We start from the raw sequence: 19,282 nt of genomic DNA, 5'->3' as shown, positions 1-19,282 counted from the left end.
ACTGATTCAGCGACCAGTGGGACAATCAAATTATTTTTGCGTTTCAATGGGGTAGATGCCACGGACTTCCGACTTCCGGCTTTTACACATCAACGCCGTTTACGGCCACTGCTGGCCGCGTTCCAACACTCGCACCCCCACCCCTGTGCCCCCCAACTGCGCTCTTCGGCGGGAGGGCGTCTCGGCTCTCTGAAATGCTTCGGACTCTGAGACAGACACTACACACTAGCAGCCTCGCACCCGTCGACGGGAACGCACATCCGAGGGGCACAAAGGCGGAAGCGCAAGTACTGGGACGCAGCCCACACGTCACAAACCGGAAACAGAAACAAATTTGATGGGTGAAAACCTGGAAGTCAGAAGTCCCGCCTCCTCCGTGGCATATAGTCCATAGCTGCTGGTGTGGTGGATCTGGCATGCATGAGAACCTCCACCAAAGAGGAGCCGTCGACCTCGGCCCACGTTTGACTGCTGGAAACAGAACAGAAAGAGCTAGAAACTTTTGTAAGCAAAATGCTCTAAAAAGGCAGGCAATGCTTTGAAAACTGCTGCCAGTGTATCAATGAGTTAAAGGGGTCACTAACAAGGTCTGGCAAATATGGTGGGGGTGTTAAACAACAGCAAGGGATGGGATCATTTATAAAAATTCACAAAAATGTGCAACAGTATTAAATGCAAGAAGATAGCAAACTTGCACAGAGTTCATTATAGTGGAAACAGCTGCAGGCCTCCAGGAAGGTCATATGATCGTGTGTGTGTGTGGGGGGGTCCTGTGGGGAGGTTTCAGACCTAATTGGCACCAGCATGTCAAATGTTCCCACACTGGCACAGTTAAAATGCTCTGATGAATTCCAATGAGCCCGTTGTAAAGTCGCGGTAAGACTTGAAGTCTGATTTTCAACTAATCCCACCAAGCTTAGCAAAATGGCGGAAAAGGTCCCCGGATAAATTTAGACAATAATGTACGAGTCGCTGGGAGGGGGCGACATAAGTAACAATGTAGAAGTCCCATTAATACTGTCCATTACGTGAGGACAAGCACGCTGACTTAGAATTATTCGCTAATGAATGCAAATTAGCTTAATTAATGACCTCATTAACATAACTTCTTGTGTTCAATACATCATGGAGACACGCGGGACATTAAGCAGCTCAAGTGGCCCCTCGTTTATTCTGGTTCCGGCTAATCTATATTGCATATTTCTATCATCCCCTGAAGGTGTCGGCCTGTCGTCCTGATAAGAAATCGACGCACATTTGCCTCCCTCGTGGTTAATCTTCACAGGCTAATGTTAGTGTTTCTAATATTAGCGACGGGGGGGAAATTATCAAGAGCATGCAGTTAATAATGGTTGGGGTCAGAAGGTGCAATATTTGTGTTATTTTTAAATATGAAATAAGGCTATTTTATTATTTTATACTTTGTTGTAAATTTTGTTTGTTTGTTTTACTCATTTGCAAAACAGACTTCTTTTTATGTCTATATTTTTTTTATATCTGAGATTATTTTATATTTTTGATACACTATTTATGGGTTTACATTACCCATTTGACCTCATTTTTACTTAATCTCCCTCGTAATCGATTTAAAAATCAAATGTTTGAGCAAAAAAGTTTGTCACAAAAGTTTGTGAGAAGAAAGGACCTATAATCAACTTAATAAAGCAATCTTGAGTTTCAACAGAGCTGAAATGTGCGGTACTTTCACACAAGTATGACAATGTGAAAACGCCGCAGCAGACTTTGTTAAACGCAACGCCCCCCCCCCCCCCCACCAAAAAGAGAGAAGAAAAGCCAATTTGGTCCAATATGAGGCTATTCCGCCAATAATCATTATGCAAATAAAGAAAGCACTATGCCTCCCACGGCTCTGAGCAATTGCATCTTCAGAAGAGTCATTTATGCCCCAAACAACTCAATTTAAAGTTGTAAATGTGAAGCAGCAGCAAATACTTATTTGATGCAATGGAGAATTTCCATCACATTTTAAGGTCTCTTTGCAACGAATAGAAAGTCAAATGAGTAAAACTTTAGTATTTATAAGCATCAATATAATGATATACAATATAACGTAAAAAGCAGCATAATTTAAATAAGTGGGCTAATGACCTGTGCCATCGACTGGTTGAACGTTGATCCCTTGTACAACAGTGAACTCTAGTGGCCACAAGTGGCACTGCAGGATATAAGTGACAGATCTCTCTTTTTTTTTTTTTCAAAGCATGCTAAAGAACAACGCCGGGGATTAAAACAAACGAATTTGCATTAATTTAAACTCGGAATGGCGTTAGAACTAAACATTTCAATCCTGACGAATGTCATTGGTCAGGGGTTAAATATGGACACGTGTTAGCATGGTGACTATGGGTCTAGGGGTCGATGACTCCCCTCTTTGGTGGAGATTTTCATGCATGCCAGATCCACCACACCAGCATCTATCGAAATTCCGTAACAATCTGCTTCTTCGTCAGGTCATTGAATCGGTGGAGGCTGGTGTCTGTGGATCTCACTCTGCTTCGTCTGTCCTTCCTTCCTATCTTCAGCCTCTCCTTTGGTCTCTTGAGGTCTCCCTGATTTGTTGGAATTTAGATGTCATTGGGGTTGGTGAAGGACTCTGGTTGGTGGCCTGGTGGGTGGTGTCTGGTCGGTGCTGGATTTCACTTTCCTTTCTTTTCTTTGGTCCTTCCTCGGGTCTCCTGACGGCCTCACGACTGGCTGGAAGTGTTCGGTTGAGATGAACGGTATGGGATTTTTTTAATAGGTTTTAGGTGAACTAATGAATACACACACTCGCACGCACGCACACACACATACAAAAAAATATATATATAAAAAAATAAAGGAGAGCAATGATACGTCAAATCGGTAAAATTACCGAATGAACAATACTGAGCTCTCCAGAAAAAAGAAAAGAAAGGAAAAAAAGCATGGTGACTAAGTGGTTTATGTTAGCCGTTAAAAAGGACACAGGAAACAAAACATACCTTAAATCTGTTTAATTAAAAAAAAACATACACCACATTTTCCTTTACAATAAACGTATGTTTTTACAAACCCGGTGGTTTTAATGGACTTCACCGTGCATTTGTATCCAAATTCAACAAATAACAATAGAGAGTGAAAAACGAGGAAACTGAAGGTGATTTGAAGTATAATATTAATGACTGTCTTGTACCTTACAGTACAGACTGTTTCTAAAGTAACATTTCAGCTCCATAAAACAGAACTGAATTTCTCTATGTTTTACCTTTTGAGTCATAACGAGGCTGCTTTCAACCAACTGTGACATCTTCCAAGGGAATTTTTTTTGGGAGCATTTCGATGCATGCTTCGGTCTGAAATGGCTTGGATAATTATTAGCGCACTGATTTTCCATTTTACTTCACTCGCAACTTCCAGTGTTGTAGTATTTCAGTCTAAAGACAAAAAAATAAAATGAAGGCGTTGAATCAGGTCGAAGGAAAAAGAAAAACACTGCATTGAGTGAGTGGTAATTATCTCCTGGTTTTCTATTGGTTAAAAAGCGAAATACGTGATCCAACGTGAATAAACTGCAGCAGTTGTCAAAACTCCAAAAACGTAAACGGAATTCAAACTGCGAAGAAAATGAAAATAATTTGCAAGCTTGTGTAAACATGAGCTTAGGCAAAACATGGCAGATAAAAGATTTGGCAACAAAGGAAAACAAGAAAAAGAAAATAACATGATACATTCTGTGCTTTTCACTTGAAACCGACAACAAAAAGGCTTCTGGTAGAAAGCTTTTAAGACGACATCCAATCACATCGTGCTAACACAAAAATACAACATAAAAAAAAAAAAAAATGTCACTGTACGAACCGGTCAATTGCATGAATGGCAATGTCATACCCGGTTTACTCATTTCAAAATGATTTGTGCGACCCTGACATTTTTAAATGTCCTTTTCTGTGGAACCTTAGGGTTCAGCCATGACTTAGCATCATAAATATTCAAATGTCAAGGTCTGAATCTGGAGGGGACTAACGACCTCGCACAACTGAACATAAGCCATGTGAGTTTGGCAGTAAATTTCTAAACCTCCAAGGAGTTAAGACCAGCTTTACTACTCCTTTTTTTTTTCTTTAATCACCTGACCGGAAGTGATTACGAGTGAACGTTTGTCTGCAAAGAGTCCAGTTAAATGACCGCAGTAATAAAGTGCAGGGAGAGAATAGCAATCACGGAAATACGAGCCTAATTAGTACCACGTTGTGCTGAAATGCGAGATGTTATCTGTTGTGTTCAGTCAGTCATCAGTTCAAACGGGTAACAAAAGGCATATCGGGTGCCCCCCCCCAAAAAAGCGACATACAGTATACATACAGTAACACCGAGGGAAAGCAACAAAGTGTAAATTTCTATGTGACTTTTTCAAAAGAAAAAACACTCCAAAAATGGTGACAATTTTCTTAAAGCTCCAGTTACGATAGTGAGGAATCACATCACTGAAAGAGGATAAAAAAATAAAATAAAAAATAAAAGACTATTTGGTCACACGCGAAACAAACACACACACAAGGAGCGACACAGAGGGAAGCAGTCAGTTAGTTGACTGGGGAGGACCAGCCCCGTCGCCAGCATTCTGTGAATAAAACTTTTTTTAAATAAAATATCCAGGAGGAAGTGGGATGGCGCCCGCAGCTTCCAGGGTGGGCGCCTAAATTTCGACAGTGGCGGAGGCGGCTGCCGGCGGCTTGCTGGTGATGACCACCTTGGTGTACTGCGTGTAGATGGCCTCGAAGGCCTCGTCTCTGTGGATCATGGCACCAAACACCAGCGGCTGCAGGTGACAAGAGCATCAAATAAGTTTGTTTTCCCCCCCTGCTGTTTTTTTCATGTCTAACATAAAAAGATTGCTTTGGCACCATGGCATTTTGGGACCAATGAACTTTGTTGAAGTGAGGGGAGGTGCTTCATTGAGTCTGGCTGTAGAATTGTGTCATAGAAAGAAAGAAAAAAGCTCTTTGCAGCCATAGGCGAATACAAATCTGGGAGGGTGTCAATTACTTGCGATTGTGATTCTGTGCAAGTTGAATGCTGAAGCGGAAATTGTTTAAAAGTTTCTTAGGTATTGTGTATTTTTATTTATTTTTTATTTATACTGTATATATGCTTTTTCTTCAAATGTAAAAATCACAGAGCCGTAACTATATTATTAGCATTAGCATCCGAGCTAACACTACTGGTGTGCTTCTACGCAGGGCCAGACTAGGACTCATTTTCAGCCCTGGAGTTTCAGGGCTCAGACCGGCCCACTTTAGTTCGAGTTTTAATGAACATACAGAATTTTACAGTTTGCTTATAAATGTAAAATAGATGAGTATTCCCTCCAATGATATTCATATTGCATTTGATCAAAAATGTAATTTACAATTGAATACTATTACAAGAGCACAGTTTTTGTTTATTTGAACAAATATGTGAACATAAAATGGGCAAAAAAAAGGACAAAAAGAAACCAATAAGCAAATGTACATTAAATGGGATAAGACATTTTACACTTAACAAGACATACTTATCAAATTAAATTAAACAAGCAAGAATAAGGCAGTTAAGTGTTCTCACCACTTCTGGTGCATACTACTGAGCTGACTGACTAACTTGAAGAGAGCAACGGTAATCATTTCCCAACATGCTTTGTTGCAGTTTCTAGTAATACTTGTGATTGTATTTTGCCTTTTTTATGTGTTATTTTTGTACAGACAAGGTTTAATATAGTTATATTATTATTGTTTTTATTTGTGGATTTAGGTTTTGCTAGCTTAGGTATTAAATGATTGTAACTCGGTAACACCCTTAGTACCAAAGGCAGGCAGTCAGTGCTATATATAATAAAATGGCCTATGTAAAGAGCATTGGAGTTACAGTTGATTGACAATGACACAGTCAATTTAAGATGAAAGGGATACATTTTATTTGTGGGCTGATTCAAAAACGAACGTATGGGCTGCTTCCTGCGTGATTTTGAAACCATTCACGGCCCAAAATAAAGGGCGGCCCACAGGGAATTGTCCTGTCCCTCCAGATGGCCCAGTACACTAAACAGGTTTGGTTTATATTACCTTTGTGGCTTAAAAAAATACATTTGTCAACACTAGAGTGAGCCATTGAGGGGGAAAAACAATAACCACCACAACAAATTTTGTTTTCAACAGCAGCAGCCGCGCTTGGTAATCATGTTCTTTCTTATGAAATTGTATTGTCACTTAAAGAAGCATTACTAGGAAATACTTTTAATCATCCCCTTTGACTGTATTAATGGACAATTCTGGTGACTTAAAACACTTTAAATGTTTTGAATTTTAGTGGAAAACAAACTTTTCTTGGTACCTTCTGAGTGGAAGGAGTTGCTATTGAGATGCCCATTCCACTTCCTGGTAGAACGGAAAGCACCTTGTACTAGAAATAACACATGAGAAGAAAAAAAAAAAGATTAAATGACCACTATTACCAGCATACTATTTTTTTTCTTCCTTTTTCAAGCAGTAGTCACCTTCTGTATGTCAGTAATGTCCACCAGCTTGATGACTTTATTCTTCTTGGAGGAGCCCGACCTGGAACTGGAGCTCTCAAAGCACAAGTAGCTGGATGACATAGAGAGGGCGGCATCATTCAGTTTATGTTTTTTTCTGTGGCACTTTGATGAGGAGAGACAAAAAAAAATCCTTGAAAAGATGTTCCACTTACTTGTCGGTGACGTAAAGCATCCCGTTCCTGATGTAGTCGGTGGGCATTTTTCTGTCTCGGTTTATCAGGCAACACCTCCAGCCGTTCTCACACACTGGCAACAGATTCACCAGTTAGCAACCTCGTATTTCTGAGCTGAAGAGAACGTGAAGGAAGGGCTTGCATAAGGTGCAGTGCGAGGCTCTCACCTGCCAGAGGGCGCTCTGACTCGGGCAGGTTGAAGATCTCATGAAAGGCCCCCTTCTTGGTGCTGTGAGAGCGGCCGGCCTCCTCTTCCCTGCTCATGCCGCAGGGCACCGTGGCCAGGCTGCCTCGGGACGCCACCGGCTGCACCTGGAGAGAACAAGACATACGGACAGAAACAACACAAACAAGAAATTATGAATGAAGGCAGGGAGGACAGGGACGGCTGCAATTTAAGGCAGACTGGGTAGAACAACTTTCACTCTTTAATTGAATGTTGAAACTGCTGACTTTGGTGCTACTGCTTTGGTTAGCAACAGAGCTCAAATGTGATCACTAGTAAACCCTTTCACACATCTACATTTTAAATAACACAATTAGGATTTTCCTATAGTGCCATTAGCATAAAAAATGTCTTACTTTACATTTAGCTTAATTCAGGTAAGAGCAAAAGCCTTTTATTATTTTTATGTAGGTGTAGATGTTAATATTTTATTATTGGAACTGTACCCAACAATTACTCTAACTGCCACATCTCAGCAAGCTACATTGTTTGTCTTTGATAAAACGCAGTGATTGTTGTTGTTTTTTCTTCTTTTTTTTGGTTCTTCCTTGTCCCCCTTATTAGGAAGTTACTCTGACCGCAAACCCCCCAAAAACGAGCTGTTAGTTAAAATAAAAACAAAGACCATGTAGCAATTTCCACATATATTTTGAAGTATATTTCAATTCATCTATTGGGAAGATGGGAAGGATCGTGGTCTTTATGAAACTAAGGGGGGACATTAGCCCCGCGTCCAAAGAGCCAACTGCAGCCAAATGTCAGACTTAATCGTAGTTGCTAGGCTGATAACTTGTGTCATTACATTTCAGTTAAAGCTAGGTTAGCACGCAGCATGCTCTGTGTTCATGTCTACAAGATCTATCAAATAAAGGCACTGGCTTTGCTTGAGTTTCCTGCATTCTATGACCTTAGCATTTGTTTACTGTGAGTGAGACCACGTAAATACAAACGGAGTGACCAACTTAGCGACCGGAGGTGTAGTGGCGAGCGACCTGGCAGAATGAGGGCGCGTCTCGTAGTATGACGTCATCCAAGGATAACATAATAATGATAATAATAATAATTTGTTTTAAATAAATTATGTTGCTGAATTTTTGTTTTGAAAGGCAACAAAATTACTTTCATATTTGTTTTTAAATTTTTTAAATATATAAAATAAATAAATAAATAAATGGACAAAGGGGCATTTTGGGCATCAGTGTCAAAAGGGCATGTGCTATGGTACCAATAGCCGTCCCCCCTGCACGTGCCTGCTCGCTACAGAGACTATAAGTCTATTTGAGGGGAGGGTAAGGCCACTTTTTCTACGCACCAACACCCTTGTATATTTTTACAGTGTGTGTACCATGCAAAACTGTTGAAATCTTACTAAGAACTGGCATGACTGGCGAGGAAAAGGGAGGAACTAATAATAATAAAAACAATCAACTCCATAAACTTCCTATGAACTACATTCACGTCTCTTCAGCTATGAGAATTGATGAAAACATCACACTTCATTCCAACACGTGCTTTAAAGGTCCGTTGGATGCAAGCATGACTTTTTCCATCCATTCTCTTGTCAACAAGTGCCAAGGTGTGACAAAAACACACACACAGCTGGCCCGGCTGGGCACGCTAGAGGAACCAAAGGGAGACACAGCAAAGTCCCTACCTTCTCAGTGGTCGACAGCTGAGCGACAGAGAGACAGAAAGGACAGAGGACATCCTGTGACTAACGCGCACACACACACGCACACGCACACACACACACGCACACACACACACACACACACACACACACACACGCACGCACACACACGCACGCACACACACGCACACACACACACACACACACACACACACACACACACACACACACACACACACACACACACACACACACACACACACGTTGCAGAACTCACCAGACCATCAATAGGCGACCTTATACATTATTGATGGTAGTGATGAGATTTTCACTAACGAAGATTAAGCTAACAATTTAAGATGTATTTAGTTAGATTAAAAATAAATGAAAGATAGAACATATTTCAATTATACATACAGTGCTGCTCAAAAGTTTGTGAACCTCTTGAGCAATTTGGACTTTCCAATTGTTTCAACCTGATTTTGTTGTTTAATCTGAATCATTACATTTGACATGAAATAACAGGTGTAGGTTTATCAATTCAATGCATTGTTCTTTTTATTTTAATTTTTTATCAATTGCGTAGTCAAAACTTAATTTAAAAGAGTTTTTGGTCAATTTATGTAGGTGCAAAAGTAAGTGAACCCTGAGCTGCATTGCTTAAAACAAGCAGTTAAGTAGGATCAGGTAGGACAAATTGGTAGCTAAACTAACCACTGAAATGGACCAATGAAATGAGAGGTTTAGCGAAAAAATTGTGTATTACTGACTGAAACGGAGACAAAAGCACGTCACTTTAGTCTTACCCAGGTGAACCCATACAGGTCAGTTATGCTAAGAGGAAGAGAAATCTCAGGGGACCTCAGGAAGTGGGTAGTAACAGCACATCTGTCTGGGGAAAGCTATAAAGTAATCTCAAACAAATTAGCTTTATCATTCCACTCTGAAGCAGATCATCTGCAACTAGAGAACACTGAAAATTACTACGATCCTGCCTAGAAGCGGACGACCTTCTAAAAATATCAGCAAGAACCACGGCAAAAATAAAAATTCAGGTCAAAAGCCAACTCGAACATCACATGAAGGAATTTGCAGACCTCTTTTGCTGCATCTGGGACACATGTGCATGCTTCAACAATCAGAAGAAAAGTCAATCGACAAGGCTTTCATGGAAGGCTTTCTAGGTAGAAGACTCTGCTCACAAAAAAGATCAATGATGCCCATTTCAACTATGCCAAAGAGTACCTGGACAAACCTGTAGCTTTTTGGAAGTCCCTTCTGTGGACAGATGATTCCAAAAGTTTGGTCACAACTAAAGCGGTCATGTTTGGTGAAAAGTCAACACTGCATACCAGCAAAAGAACATGGGCATGGGGGGTGAGAATGTTAAATTCTGGGCTGTCTTTTCATCCTCAGGACCTGGACAATTCCACATAATCATGAATTCAGAAGAATATTGTGAAATCCTGGATCATAACCTAAGTTACAGCCTGGTAGACAATGGATCATGCAACATGACAATAATCCAAAGCATTCTAGCAATACAACCAAGGAATGTCTGAAGAACAACAAGATTCATGTTCTGGATGTGTCCAGTCAAAATTCTGATTTAAATTATTTTAAAATACTGTGGCGGGACCTGAAGCTGGCAGTTTATGCTAGACGCCCATCCAACCTCCCTCAACGGGCTGCATTTAAATCACGCATGATAAATCACTAAAGAAAGTGTTTGGATGAAGTTCTCATTGCAAAAGGAGGTGCTATGTCTGATCACATACTTTTGCACCCATGAAATCTGAGTTTTTCTTGAATCAACAACTTTTGTTCAAGAATGAATGACAATATTATCATTCTTTTTGTTCAAGTCCATTACTTTCAATGTCAGCATTGTACATTTGGGCATGACTAAACATTTAATAAGGTTATTTTAATATTTTATACAAAAGTCTGACCATGCCTGCAGGGTTCACAAACCTTTGAGCAGCACTGTACATTGTATAAATGAACTACACAGTACATATACAAATTGAAAAGAATAAGAAAAATGCATTCATTTTACGTTTACATGTTTGTTTAATAAACTCAGTGAAATATTTTATGATTTGATTTTTTTAAATAACCCTGACTAATACTGCTTGCAGCAAACAAAAACCCACAAGTTACCATCTTAAGAAATTAGAATATTACAATTAAAACATGTATAAATTGCCCTTTGTTTTGATGTCTTTTTTCCCCATCTACTGTACAGCACTTTGTAAAAAAGATTTTACTAAATGTTTAAAGAATCTGTAGAATATGATAATATTTTTAGACTTGAAGTATTAAAATAAATGAACTTTTCCTACACTCCAATTAGTTTTTTTATTTTTACAGCACGTTTCTTTTAGCTTCATTTGTTTTTCCAACTCATGAAATAAAATGGAGTGTTTTTTTTTTTTTTTTGTGATGCACCTGTAGCTTCCTCGGCGTTGTAAATATGTTAACTGTAGTCGTGTTTCCATTCACCCATTTTTATCAAAATTATTTATTCAAATTTTCAAGAAATGCAAAAATAAAACCGAATGGAAACGCTAGAAATTTGAAAAAAGGGACCAAAATTCGCAAAAAAGGTTCTATACTTGGAGGGAGTGAATTTTGAAGCGTATCGAAAAAAGGAAAATACGAATTTTGGCTATGGAAACAGGTTTTACGAATAAACGCTGACAAGACCGGATATACGTTGCACGTTTTGACCGGATATTATGTCACATGTACGTTTGTAGTCCCAAAGCAATGTCGAACGATAAAGTAAGGTATGTTTAGGGGGACGGCAAAACAGAAATCTTTTTTTAATTAATTAAAGAAGCGAATATTAATGCTATTTTAGATGGAAAACAGCAAAGAAACGCTACGGTTTATCAAGAATTACCAAAGCAAACTCATATGACGTCATTGCACGGCGCAGTCGTTTTCTGGTCTCCTTCTTTTAAAATACTGGTGGATCACGTCTATGGTGTATACCGCCACCTACAGCAGCGGAGTCCCCTCTCATTATTAGCAAAGGAAGAACAGATGTCTGTTTTGCGCATTTTCAGGATCTTTTTTTTTTACAATACATATACAATTGGATAGAAACCCCACTTGTGACTCCACGCTCCAGAATGATGTAACCAACGCAGACGTGGATTGTGTTGCAACGATAAAGTCTTTAACAGGTAGGTACACACCTGATTAAATGTCATCTTTTTGCATTCGCCACGCAGAAATGAGAAGTGGAAATAAGCCCTTTCAGTTGGTCTGAAGTGCGGGAGGGAGACGGCCGAGGAGGCGGGGCTTACCCGGCGAGACACAGTGGCGTTGGTCCTCTCCTTGAGCTGGGGGTCGGTGGGGAGGCTGTTCCACACGATGTACGGCGTGTCGTACTTGTCGCGCAGCTTGGGGCAGCTCTTGAACAAGAAGTCTATGATGAAGAACTTGATGCCGGCGTACAGGCCTAAAAACAAAAAAAACAAAAACGCTGAGAATCTGGCACAGTAGTTTGAAGGCAACGAATGCTTGCAGCCTGCACGCACTGATTACGTGTCTGAATGCATTTGTTTGTGTGCGCTGAACGGAACGAAAGCATTTGCATTCATTCAGGGGGCCCCAGCCAACGTGACATTTACAGCAAGGAATAAAGCTGCACGCCTTACCGATCATGAAGCCCATGAGTTTGTACGGCAGCACGCAGGAGGTGATGAAAGCCACCCACAGGCAGATGTACAGTTTACGGGTGCTCTCTGGCTGCACCCACATGAACAGGCTGGAAATAAATTAATAACAGCAGATGTCAACTTTCACTTTGGCTCCACAGGAAGTTTCAGTAGAAACCGCAACCAGTTCAACTTACTTTTTTATCTTCTCTAAGACGTCCGCCATTTTACCAAAAAGGTTCTGTGAAAAGAAAAGACGACTCAACTACTAGCATTCATAAGTGAAACGAGACATATTGTGTGTGTTTTTTAACTGTTGTTAGCTGGTTAACAGACATTTCTAGAAAAAGGCCACTCAATAAATATTTCTTTTTGATTACTCACTTGGGTGAGCATTTGTAGATAAACAATTAAAAGGTGAATGTGCTCTAAGGCCATGTATACAAGTAGCCGGGCTTTTTGCAAACGGGAGATATTCTTCTGCGGCTTGCCCTGTCATCCACAAGTCCGGGGGGATTTTTTTCATTATAAAAGGAAGATTTCTAAAAACTCAGGCTAAAGTGAAGATTTGCGTATTTCTCCGGCTCCGCGGTCGCGTGTGTCAGTTAGTATACGAAGTTTTACGTGGTCCTCTACACACGTCACTCTCAATCACATACCTCAAGTTGTTAAAAAAAGAAGAAGAAAAAAGGCGGCGTGGATTCGCTTCCCCACCGGGAGAGTTTTGTTTTATTCCTTTTTTCTATTTCAAACACATTATTACAGGTTACATCGATCACATAACATCACTTGCAACACTGACATCTGAAAGAAGGGCTGACGGGTAGAAGCCATGGCTTATTAGTAACCTGTCCCCATCGATTCTTACTATACGCATCACTCATATACATTGATTATGATAGACATTGAGTCATATCGTTATCAATCCCAGACTTAAGTCTGCACACTCCTCGCTCAGTTCATCTTAAAGTCACGAGCGCGTGCAGGAACAAGTACAGGTGCGTACTTCCTCGACAGATGCGTCCTTGTTTTTATATGTGTGTGTGTGGTGAGTGAGGAAAAAAAGTTTATCCTCTTTGTTTTCCTCTATGCTCCATTTATGATGTACTCATTGACTGTTTACAAGTATTTTTTTAATTAATAAAAATAAAATAAATAAGTCTTGTGTGCGCCGACAGCACTGATCCGGGTATATACAGATCAGCAGCTGACAGTCTGTGCTTGTGTGACGTATGGTGAAGTGACGTCAAGAGCAGTATTTGGCTAACTACTGCCATCTAGAGGGTTGGCATGCATCTCATTGTAGGCCCAATTTGTGGAAGTGGCGTCGCCAGACGGAGGTGTACTCTGATTGGATAGGATTTCGGAAACTGTTGCCACCTTAAGGTCTGGAATTGTTAACCGTGGATGTTTTCTTTTCTACAAACGTGGTGGTGTGGACACTATTTTTTTCTACACCCAGAGGAGGGAAATATCCGTTTTTAAAAATACCCTGCTACATGTGTACATGGCCTAATATACAGTAAGCGTCACCTGAGCTTTTTGTGCAACGTCAAGCACGAGCTGAAACTTTTCGGACACGGTCAGGTCTTCCTTTGGAGGCTCCTGCAGAGCACAAACACACAAGGTTTACCAACTTGAGGGCACACACAATTGTGACAATCAAGCCCCGATGATTAACCAATGATGGAACGAACCCTGCCGCAAATAATTGAAATTAGAAACTCTGGAATTGTGTACAAAATTCCAGCAGCAGAGGATCATAAAACATCAAAATCCATGCATCTTGCATATACACACTCATAAAGCCATGTTGCAAAAATGAATGCATTCAAGAGATAAACAAACCACACTTAACGTAAGACTCATATCGATATTAGCTTAGCATATGAGCCTGTGACATTCCACATGGGCAAAAAAAAAAAAAAGTGTACACAATAGAAATTGTCACATCACATCTTTAAAGTAAAACCGTTTTTATCCTTTTGGCCTGATACAAAAACAGTGATTGAGTTTTTTAGTGAACAACAGACGGGGAAAAAAAAGTGAAAATATGCAGGGATTGATTGACCAGCACTTACCATGGGTTCCGAGACCTCAGGCACAATGCTCCACTGTATCCTCCAACCTCTGCAAAACCAAAAGAAAACATACATTAATTCCACTTGGAAGAAAAATTTTGTGTGACGCAATCACATTACCTAGCAATGAGGTAATTTAAGGACAAGCGCAAGATGGCCAGGAAGAGGAACATGGGGAAGGCCCAGCCATGCCAAGCAGCATTCATGTAGATCTGCAACACAATCACAACAGCCATCAAATGACAACTAATACAATTCAAACGCTCTATAATGGAGGCGAAGGCACCAAACAAGCTCTTTCGAATTACAGTCGTGGACGTTAATGATTGGATTACATATCTGCAGACAAGACTAATGCGACTGCTTGTCATGAAGAGCATTGCTGGAAAAAAAAGTCGCCCTATGAAAGCACAGTGATACTCACAATGAAGGCAATAGCTGAGGTGTAGACAGAGTGCCAATTGGATAAGGCGGAGAGGTTCCTTAAGAAGTTGGTGACAGGCCGAGCTCCTCGCTCTGAAACAGTCAACACATGACAACTCCATCAAGTCTCCACGACAAGTTGAGTGCTCATGAAGTGCATTCCACTTGTTTAAATATCATTTTGTCATCAGTCATAAAAAGTCAGAAAGCCACAGATTTGTTTCCACTATACATGTAATCTGATTGTGACTTACTGTCTTATGTTTACGCCACACTTGTTTGGTAGAAATTTGTCAAGTTGTGGTAGTGAAGGTTTAAAAGAAGGACCGGGTTTAAAAAAATTGAATAATCCATACCTAATCGATTTTCCTTTTGGAGCCTGATATCAATTCATAAAACCATAAATCAATTATTTTAATATCTCTTTTCCCAGAAATTAAGGCCAATTTTTGTTTGTGAAATTTACCATTCACATGTATTTAAAAGTATTTTCTTACATTTATGAAAGACCTGACTTTTAGCATTTCAAGACAATTCAGAAACTTCTTCATCTATATGTATCTATTAATTACTGAATTAGAATGATGAAAATATTTTCATCTCATCTTTGCTGATCATCATTTAACCAGTAACTGCCTGCGCAAAATGTTCAGTAAATTGGAAATTAATGTTTGTGGAGTTTTTAATTACGTCCTTGACATTTAAGATGAATTGATGTTCCATAATTAATCAATATTGGGTTGAATTGAAGTGAAAAAAAAAATGAAATCAAATCAAACTGAACTCTAGGATTCTGACTTTATTCTCAGAATACTGACATTTCATTTCAGAATTCTGAATTTAAAGTGAGTATTTTTACTTTATAGTCCAAAAAAGTGAAAATCCTGCCAAACTTTATTTTCCTCTCTTCACTGGCCCAATCATAAATATGAAATTGCAATTGCAACATTGAGGTAAACAAAAATCAAAATGCAACTTGTCTTTGTTTCAAAATCGCCTAAGCCTTGTTGTGAGCACTTACTGAGTCGCCTCATGTTTTCTGTCAACCTGGATGGGAAGACAAATGCAGAAACTTAGAACACACACATACAACACACAATCCACTTTATCAACAGAGTGACCATAAATCAGCTTGAGCAAAAAAGCCAAATCAATACTTGATGAAAGACGAGTCATGTTGTGATACGGCATGAAAAGCTCTTTCCCACCTTTTAGCACTTAGCGGTTCCTCGGCCTCCACGGTGCTCTCCTCGGGCTGGAAGCGGAAGTCTTCCATGTAGACGCCGAAGCGTTCGTACAACCACTTTTGCAGTCGCGAGCTCCACACCTCCTTCTGCTGCTGCTTGTCCGCTACACAACGGGGTTAGTAACATGTACATTTGCATTCAAGACATTTGCATTTCATCTTTCAGGTGGTGAACACAGACACACGACGGGTTACTGGTAGGTCAGTCCACGCCAATAATACCAACCACACACCCTTTTTTAAAAATACCAGCTGACTATTGTGCAGTAATGTACCCTCTCCCCTTAATGATGTGTAATACACACATCCAAGAATAACCTGTACTTCCAAAACACTCCCTTTCCTCACTCACACTCACACGCACGCACGCGCACCTTGCAATTTCCTGTTTGTCCCCCATTAGATGGACTTTCCTTGCAAACCAGGCCTCTCATCCTCACACTATTTATTTCTCGCCCCTTGGGGACTTACCGGTTCCATTATTAGAGGGTGACTGTTGTTTTCTAGGAGGTTGCGGCGGAGAATCCTCCAGCCTGGGAAAGGGTTAGGGATAAGACCAAAAAAAACAAACAAACAAACAAAAAAAATGTCACTTTCACTTCTTTGTGGCAGGATAAAAAGTACTAGAAGTTATTTTTGCTTTCAGTTGACATATTTAGCTTGAAATTATTGCCAACATGAAACAGAATCCACCTCCAAATGATCACTTTGAGAGTCTCGATGCAGTTTTATTTTCTATTTTATCAAAAGTTAATTCCTTTAATAAAATAAAAATGCAATAATAGGTTGGCAATAGGAAACTTAAATATACTGATCAGGTAGTTGAAGATTGTTATAACTTAGAACGTTCAATTAATTTGTTGGAATGTCCTGCTTTTTGATTGGACTATTTTGCGTGCATGTCTGCCTATGAAAAATTAAAATGATGATGATGAAGCTTGAATATGGTACGTTTCCATTTACATACCCTCAATTCCCATGTAATTGTCATAAAATTGAAAATTTGGAGGAGTTTTAAAATTGGTAATTTACCAAAAACCTAAGGGAGATTTATCACATATTTTCCACCCCTCTGCGTCCCGACAAGTCACGCTGGACCAATTTTCAATGTTGTGGAAAGAGGAGAGTCAAACAGTTGAAAAAATTGTACCTGAAAATGGGGAAACTAGAACACCTAAAAAAAAGGGTATCAATTGTCAATTTATTGGTGAAATGAACCTTTGCCAATAAAAAATTCAGGTACAGGAGATTCCACACTCATGCTTACACTCGTAGCATTCCAGAAATTTCGAGAAGCTGTATCTAGGACACCGCAGGCTACTGTCAGCGTTGGTGACTAAATTTAACTAAGATCATTCTCTTCACACATGGAAACTTCCCAGCGTAACCAGAGTTGTCTATTTTTAGCCACCAAGCTCCAATGCCTCCCTCGCTAGCTGGTGGTTGTTTACTATCATGCGACAAGAGAATTCCCCGCAGGATGGGATAATCTGCTCAACTGTCTTTTGGCATTCTCCACTTCCTCAACTTCACGTTTGTGTGCCGGTAATCCCTTGGTGGATTTGCCATTGGCAGGCCGACAAGCATCATCACATCGCAACGACAACGCCAGCGGTGTGCTTGGACAAAACTGGAGACACAAGTGCCAAAAACGAGACGCCGCCGTGGTTTAATGTGTCATAAGGGATGACTTGCATAAGTCAAAATGCAGCGACACTAAGACAAATTGGATCAGATAGCTATAAGGCAAACAATTTTTACAGAAATGAAAAGTTAAGTCACATAAAATATCACTTGTCCAATCGATTTCTCAGTTGAACAATTACAAAAACGGTGACCAGTCAACATTTGGAACAGATTAAATCCTTTTGGCTCATCATTTAAATAGTTTCCCAGGTTTTGCGGTAAATCACTACTTATGCTGGCAATGTACCAGTGGTTACCATATAAGCAACACAAGCACAAGAGTGCCTTTTAAGTGTGTGCTAAACATTAGCATTGGCCACAACATAAGAGGCCTTTCACTTCGCTGGATCATTACTTTTATTGGACACTCAAGAACGTTACATTAATAATGAATGAGTTCCATTTGTGCATATCTTACAACAAAATTTAATTTAACAACTTAAAATTATGCCAGAAGGGCTTTGGAAATAGAAACTAGCCAAGGTGTCACATTTATTGTCCTTTATTCTACTTTTACAAGATGAATAATATTGCTTCCAAAATTGATAGAATTATGCCATCGGTCTTGAGCCGTGGCAAATTCTGGTTAACTGCCTCAGCTAAAAACTGTTGCATCCGTCGCTACATTTTCTTGCCCAATCTCAAATGCACATTATACTCAGGCCTGTCCCAAAATCAAACCTTTCCAATCCCATGCAGAGGGTCTGCCTAAATGTCTCTTCTAAACATCTGGATTGATTGAATTAGACATCTTTTAACGGCTGCCATTGAAGTGTGAAAATGTTTTATAATAGCTTTGTGATGAGACACTGAATGGAGTGGCCACTTCATGCCCAAGAGAGTGTCCATGAGTACTGAGCAAGGTGAGTGGGGTCTGCAGCGACTGACTGAGTTTTCCCACCGTGGATCTTTTACCTGGATTTAAGTACATCACCCATCTTGTGTTCCAGGTCGAGGCGCTTGTTCCTCTCTTTCTCCAGCTCCTGCCGCAGGGAGTCCACATTGGTCTCCTCGCGCAGCTTCCTCAGCTCCTCCTCTGGAAGACACAACCGCTATCGTTACTTCAGAATCCGGGATGAGGATTACAAAAACCTCCTTTCGGATCAAATTGGGACATTGTGTAAAATGTAAAAAAATATATAGAATACAATGATATGCAACCTACACTCAATTGAAATTTGACTACGCTTTGTTTATCGCCACACTTCAGTCTTTCACCTTCAGGCCTGACCCAATAATCCACCTCATCAGCCTCCAGCATCGAGTGGTCTCAGGTGTCGGGACTTTCTAGAACAACATGGGCTGCATTTCCTCTTGGTCCTTTGTCTGCCGACTGAAGGGATGCATGAATATTTAAGGACGGAAGGCAATAAAGTGAGAACAAAAGACCAAATACCCGCAGGTGGCACAGTGCGGGTCCCTCTTTAATATAGACGGAAAATAAAAAGCTTTATCTTCTATCTAAATGAACTTCAAACATTCCAATTATGATAATGTTAGCTACTTCCTTGGCTAACACCGTCCTTGCTTTCAAGTTTCCATTTTGATTTGCGATTATTGCTGTATATTAAGCCACTTGCTTCTGTAAAC

The 19,282-nt window shown here is 40.0% G+C and overlaps 1 protein-coding gene across 3 annotated transcripts in view; it reads right to left on the bottom strand.

Moving 5' to 3' along the window:
• Nucleotides 1-2,981: 2,981 nt before the first annotated feature.
• The window catches only part of gramd4a (GRAM domain containing 4a), a 32,259-nt gene continuing 15,958 nt past the window's right edge, over nucleotides 2,982-19,282 (bottom strand). For 2 of the 3 annotated variants that reach the window (XM_077544016.1, XM_077544018.1), the window contains 17 exons: nucleotides 18,608-18,728; nucleotides 16,478-16,539; nucleotides 15,969-16,110; nucleotides 15,782-15,807; nucleotides 14,762-14,853; nucleotides 14,458-14,549; nucleotides 14,338-14,386; nucleotides 13,790-13,861; nucleotides 12,454-12,497; nucleotides 12,257-12,366; nucleotides 11,903-12,057; nucleotides 8,610-8,627; nucleotides 6,897-7,041; nucleotides 6,709-6,802; nucleotides 6,515-6,605; nucleotides 6,352-6,420; nucleotides 2,982-4,801 (listed from right to left, as the gene is read on the bottom strand). In XM_077544016.1, the coding sequence (XP_077400142.1) occupies nucleotides 4,679-4,801; nucleotides 6,352-6,420; nucleotides 6,515-6,605; nucleotides 6,709-6,802; nucleotides 6,897-7,041; nucleotides 8,610-8,627; nucleotides 11,903-12,057; nucleotides 12,257-12,366; nucleotides 12,454-12,497; nucleotides 13,790-13,861; nucleotides 14,338-14,386; nucleotides 14,458-14,549; nucleotides 14,762-14,853; nucleotides 15,782-15,807; nucleotides 15,969-16,110; nucleotides 16,478-16,539; nucleotides 18,608-18,728 (1,505 nt within the window). In that variant the 3' untranslated portion in view covers nucleotides 2,982-4,678. The remainder of the gene's footprint in view (nucleotides 4,802-6,351; nucleotides 6,421-6,514; nucleotides 6,606-6,708; nucleotides 6,803-6,896; nucleotides 7,042-8,609; nucleotides 8,628-11,902; nucleotides 12,058-12,256; nucleotides 12,367-12,453; nucleotides 12,498-13,789; nucleotides 13,862-14,337; nucleotides 14,387-14,457; nucleotides 14,550-14,761; nucleotides 14,854-15,781; nucleotides 15,808-15,968; nucleotides 16,111-16,477; nucleotides 16,540-18,607; nucleotides 18,729-19,282) is intronic. The other variant, XM_077544017.1, reaches the window with a different exon arrangement.

This window comes from Vanacampus margaritifer, chromosome 15 (assembly GCF_051991255.1).
Source record: "Vanacampus margaritifer isolate UIUO_Vmar chromosome 15, RoL_Vmar_1.0, whole genome shotgun sequence".
Lineage (NCBI taxonomy): Eukaryota > Metazoa > Chordata > Actinopteri > Syngnathiformes > Syngnathidae > Vanacampus > Vanacampus margaritifer.
This window is presented reverse-complemented; position numbering and strand designations above follow the sequence as displayed.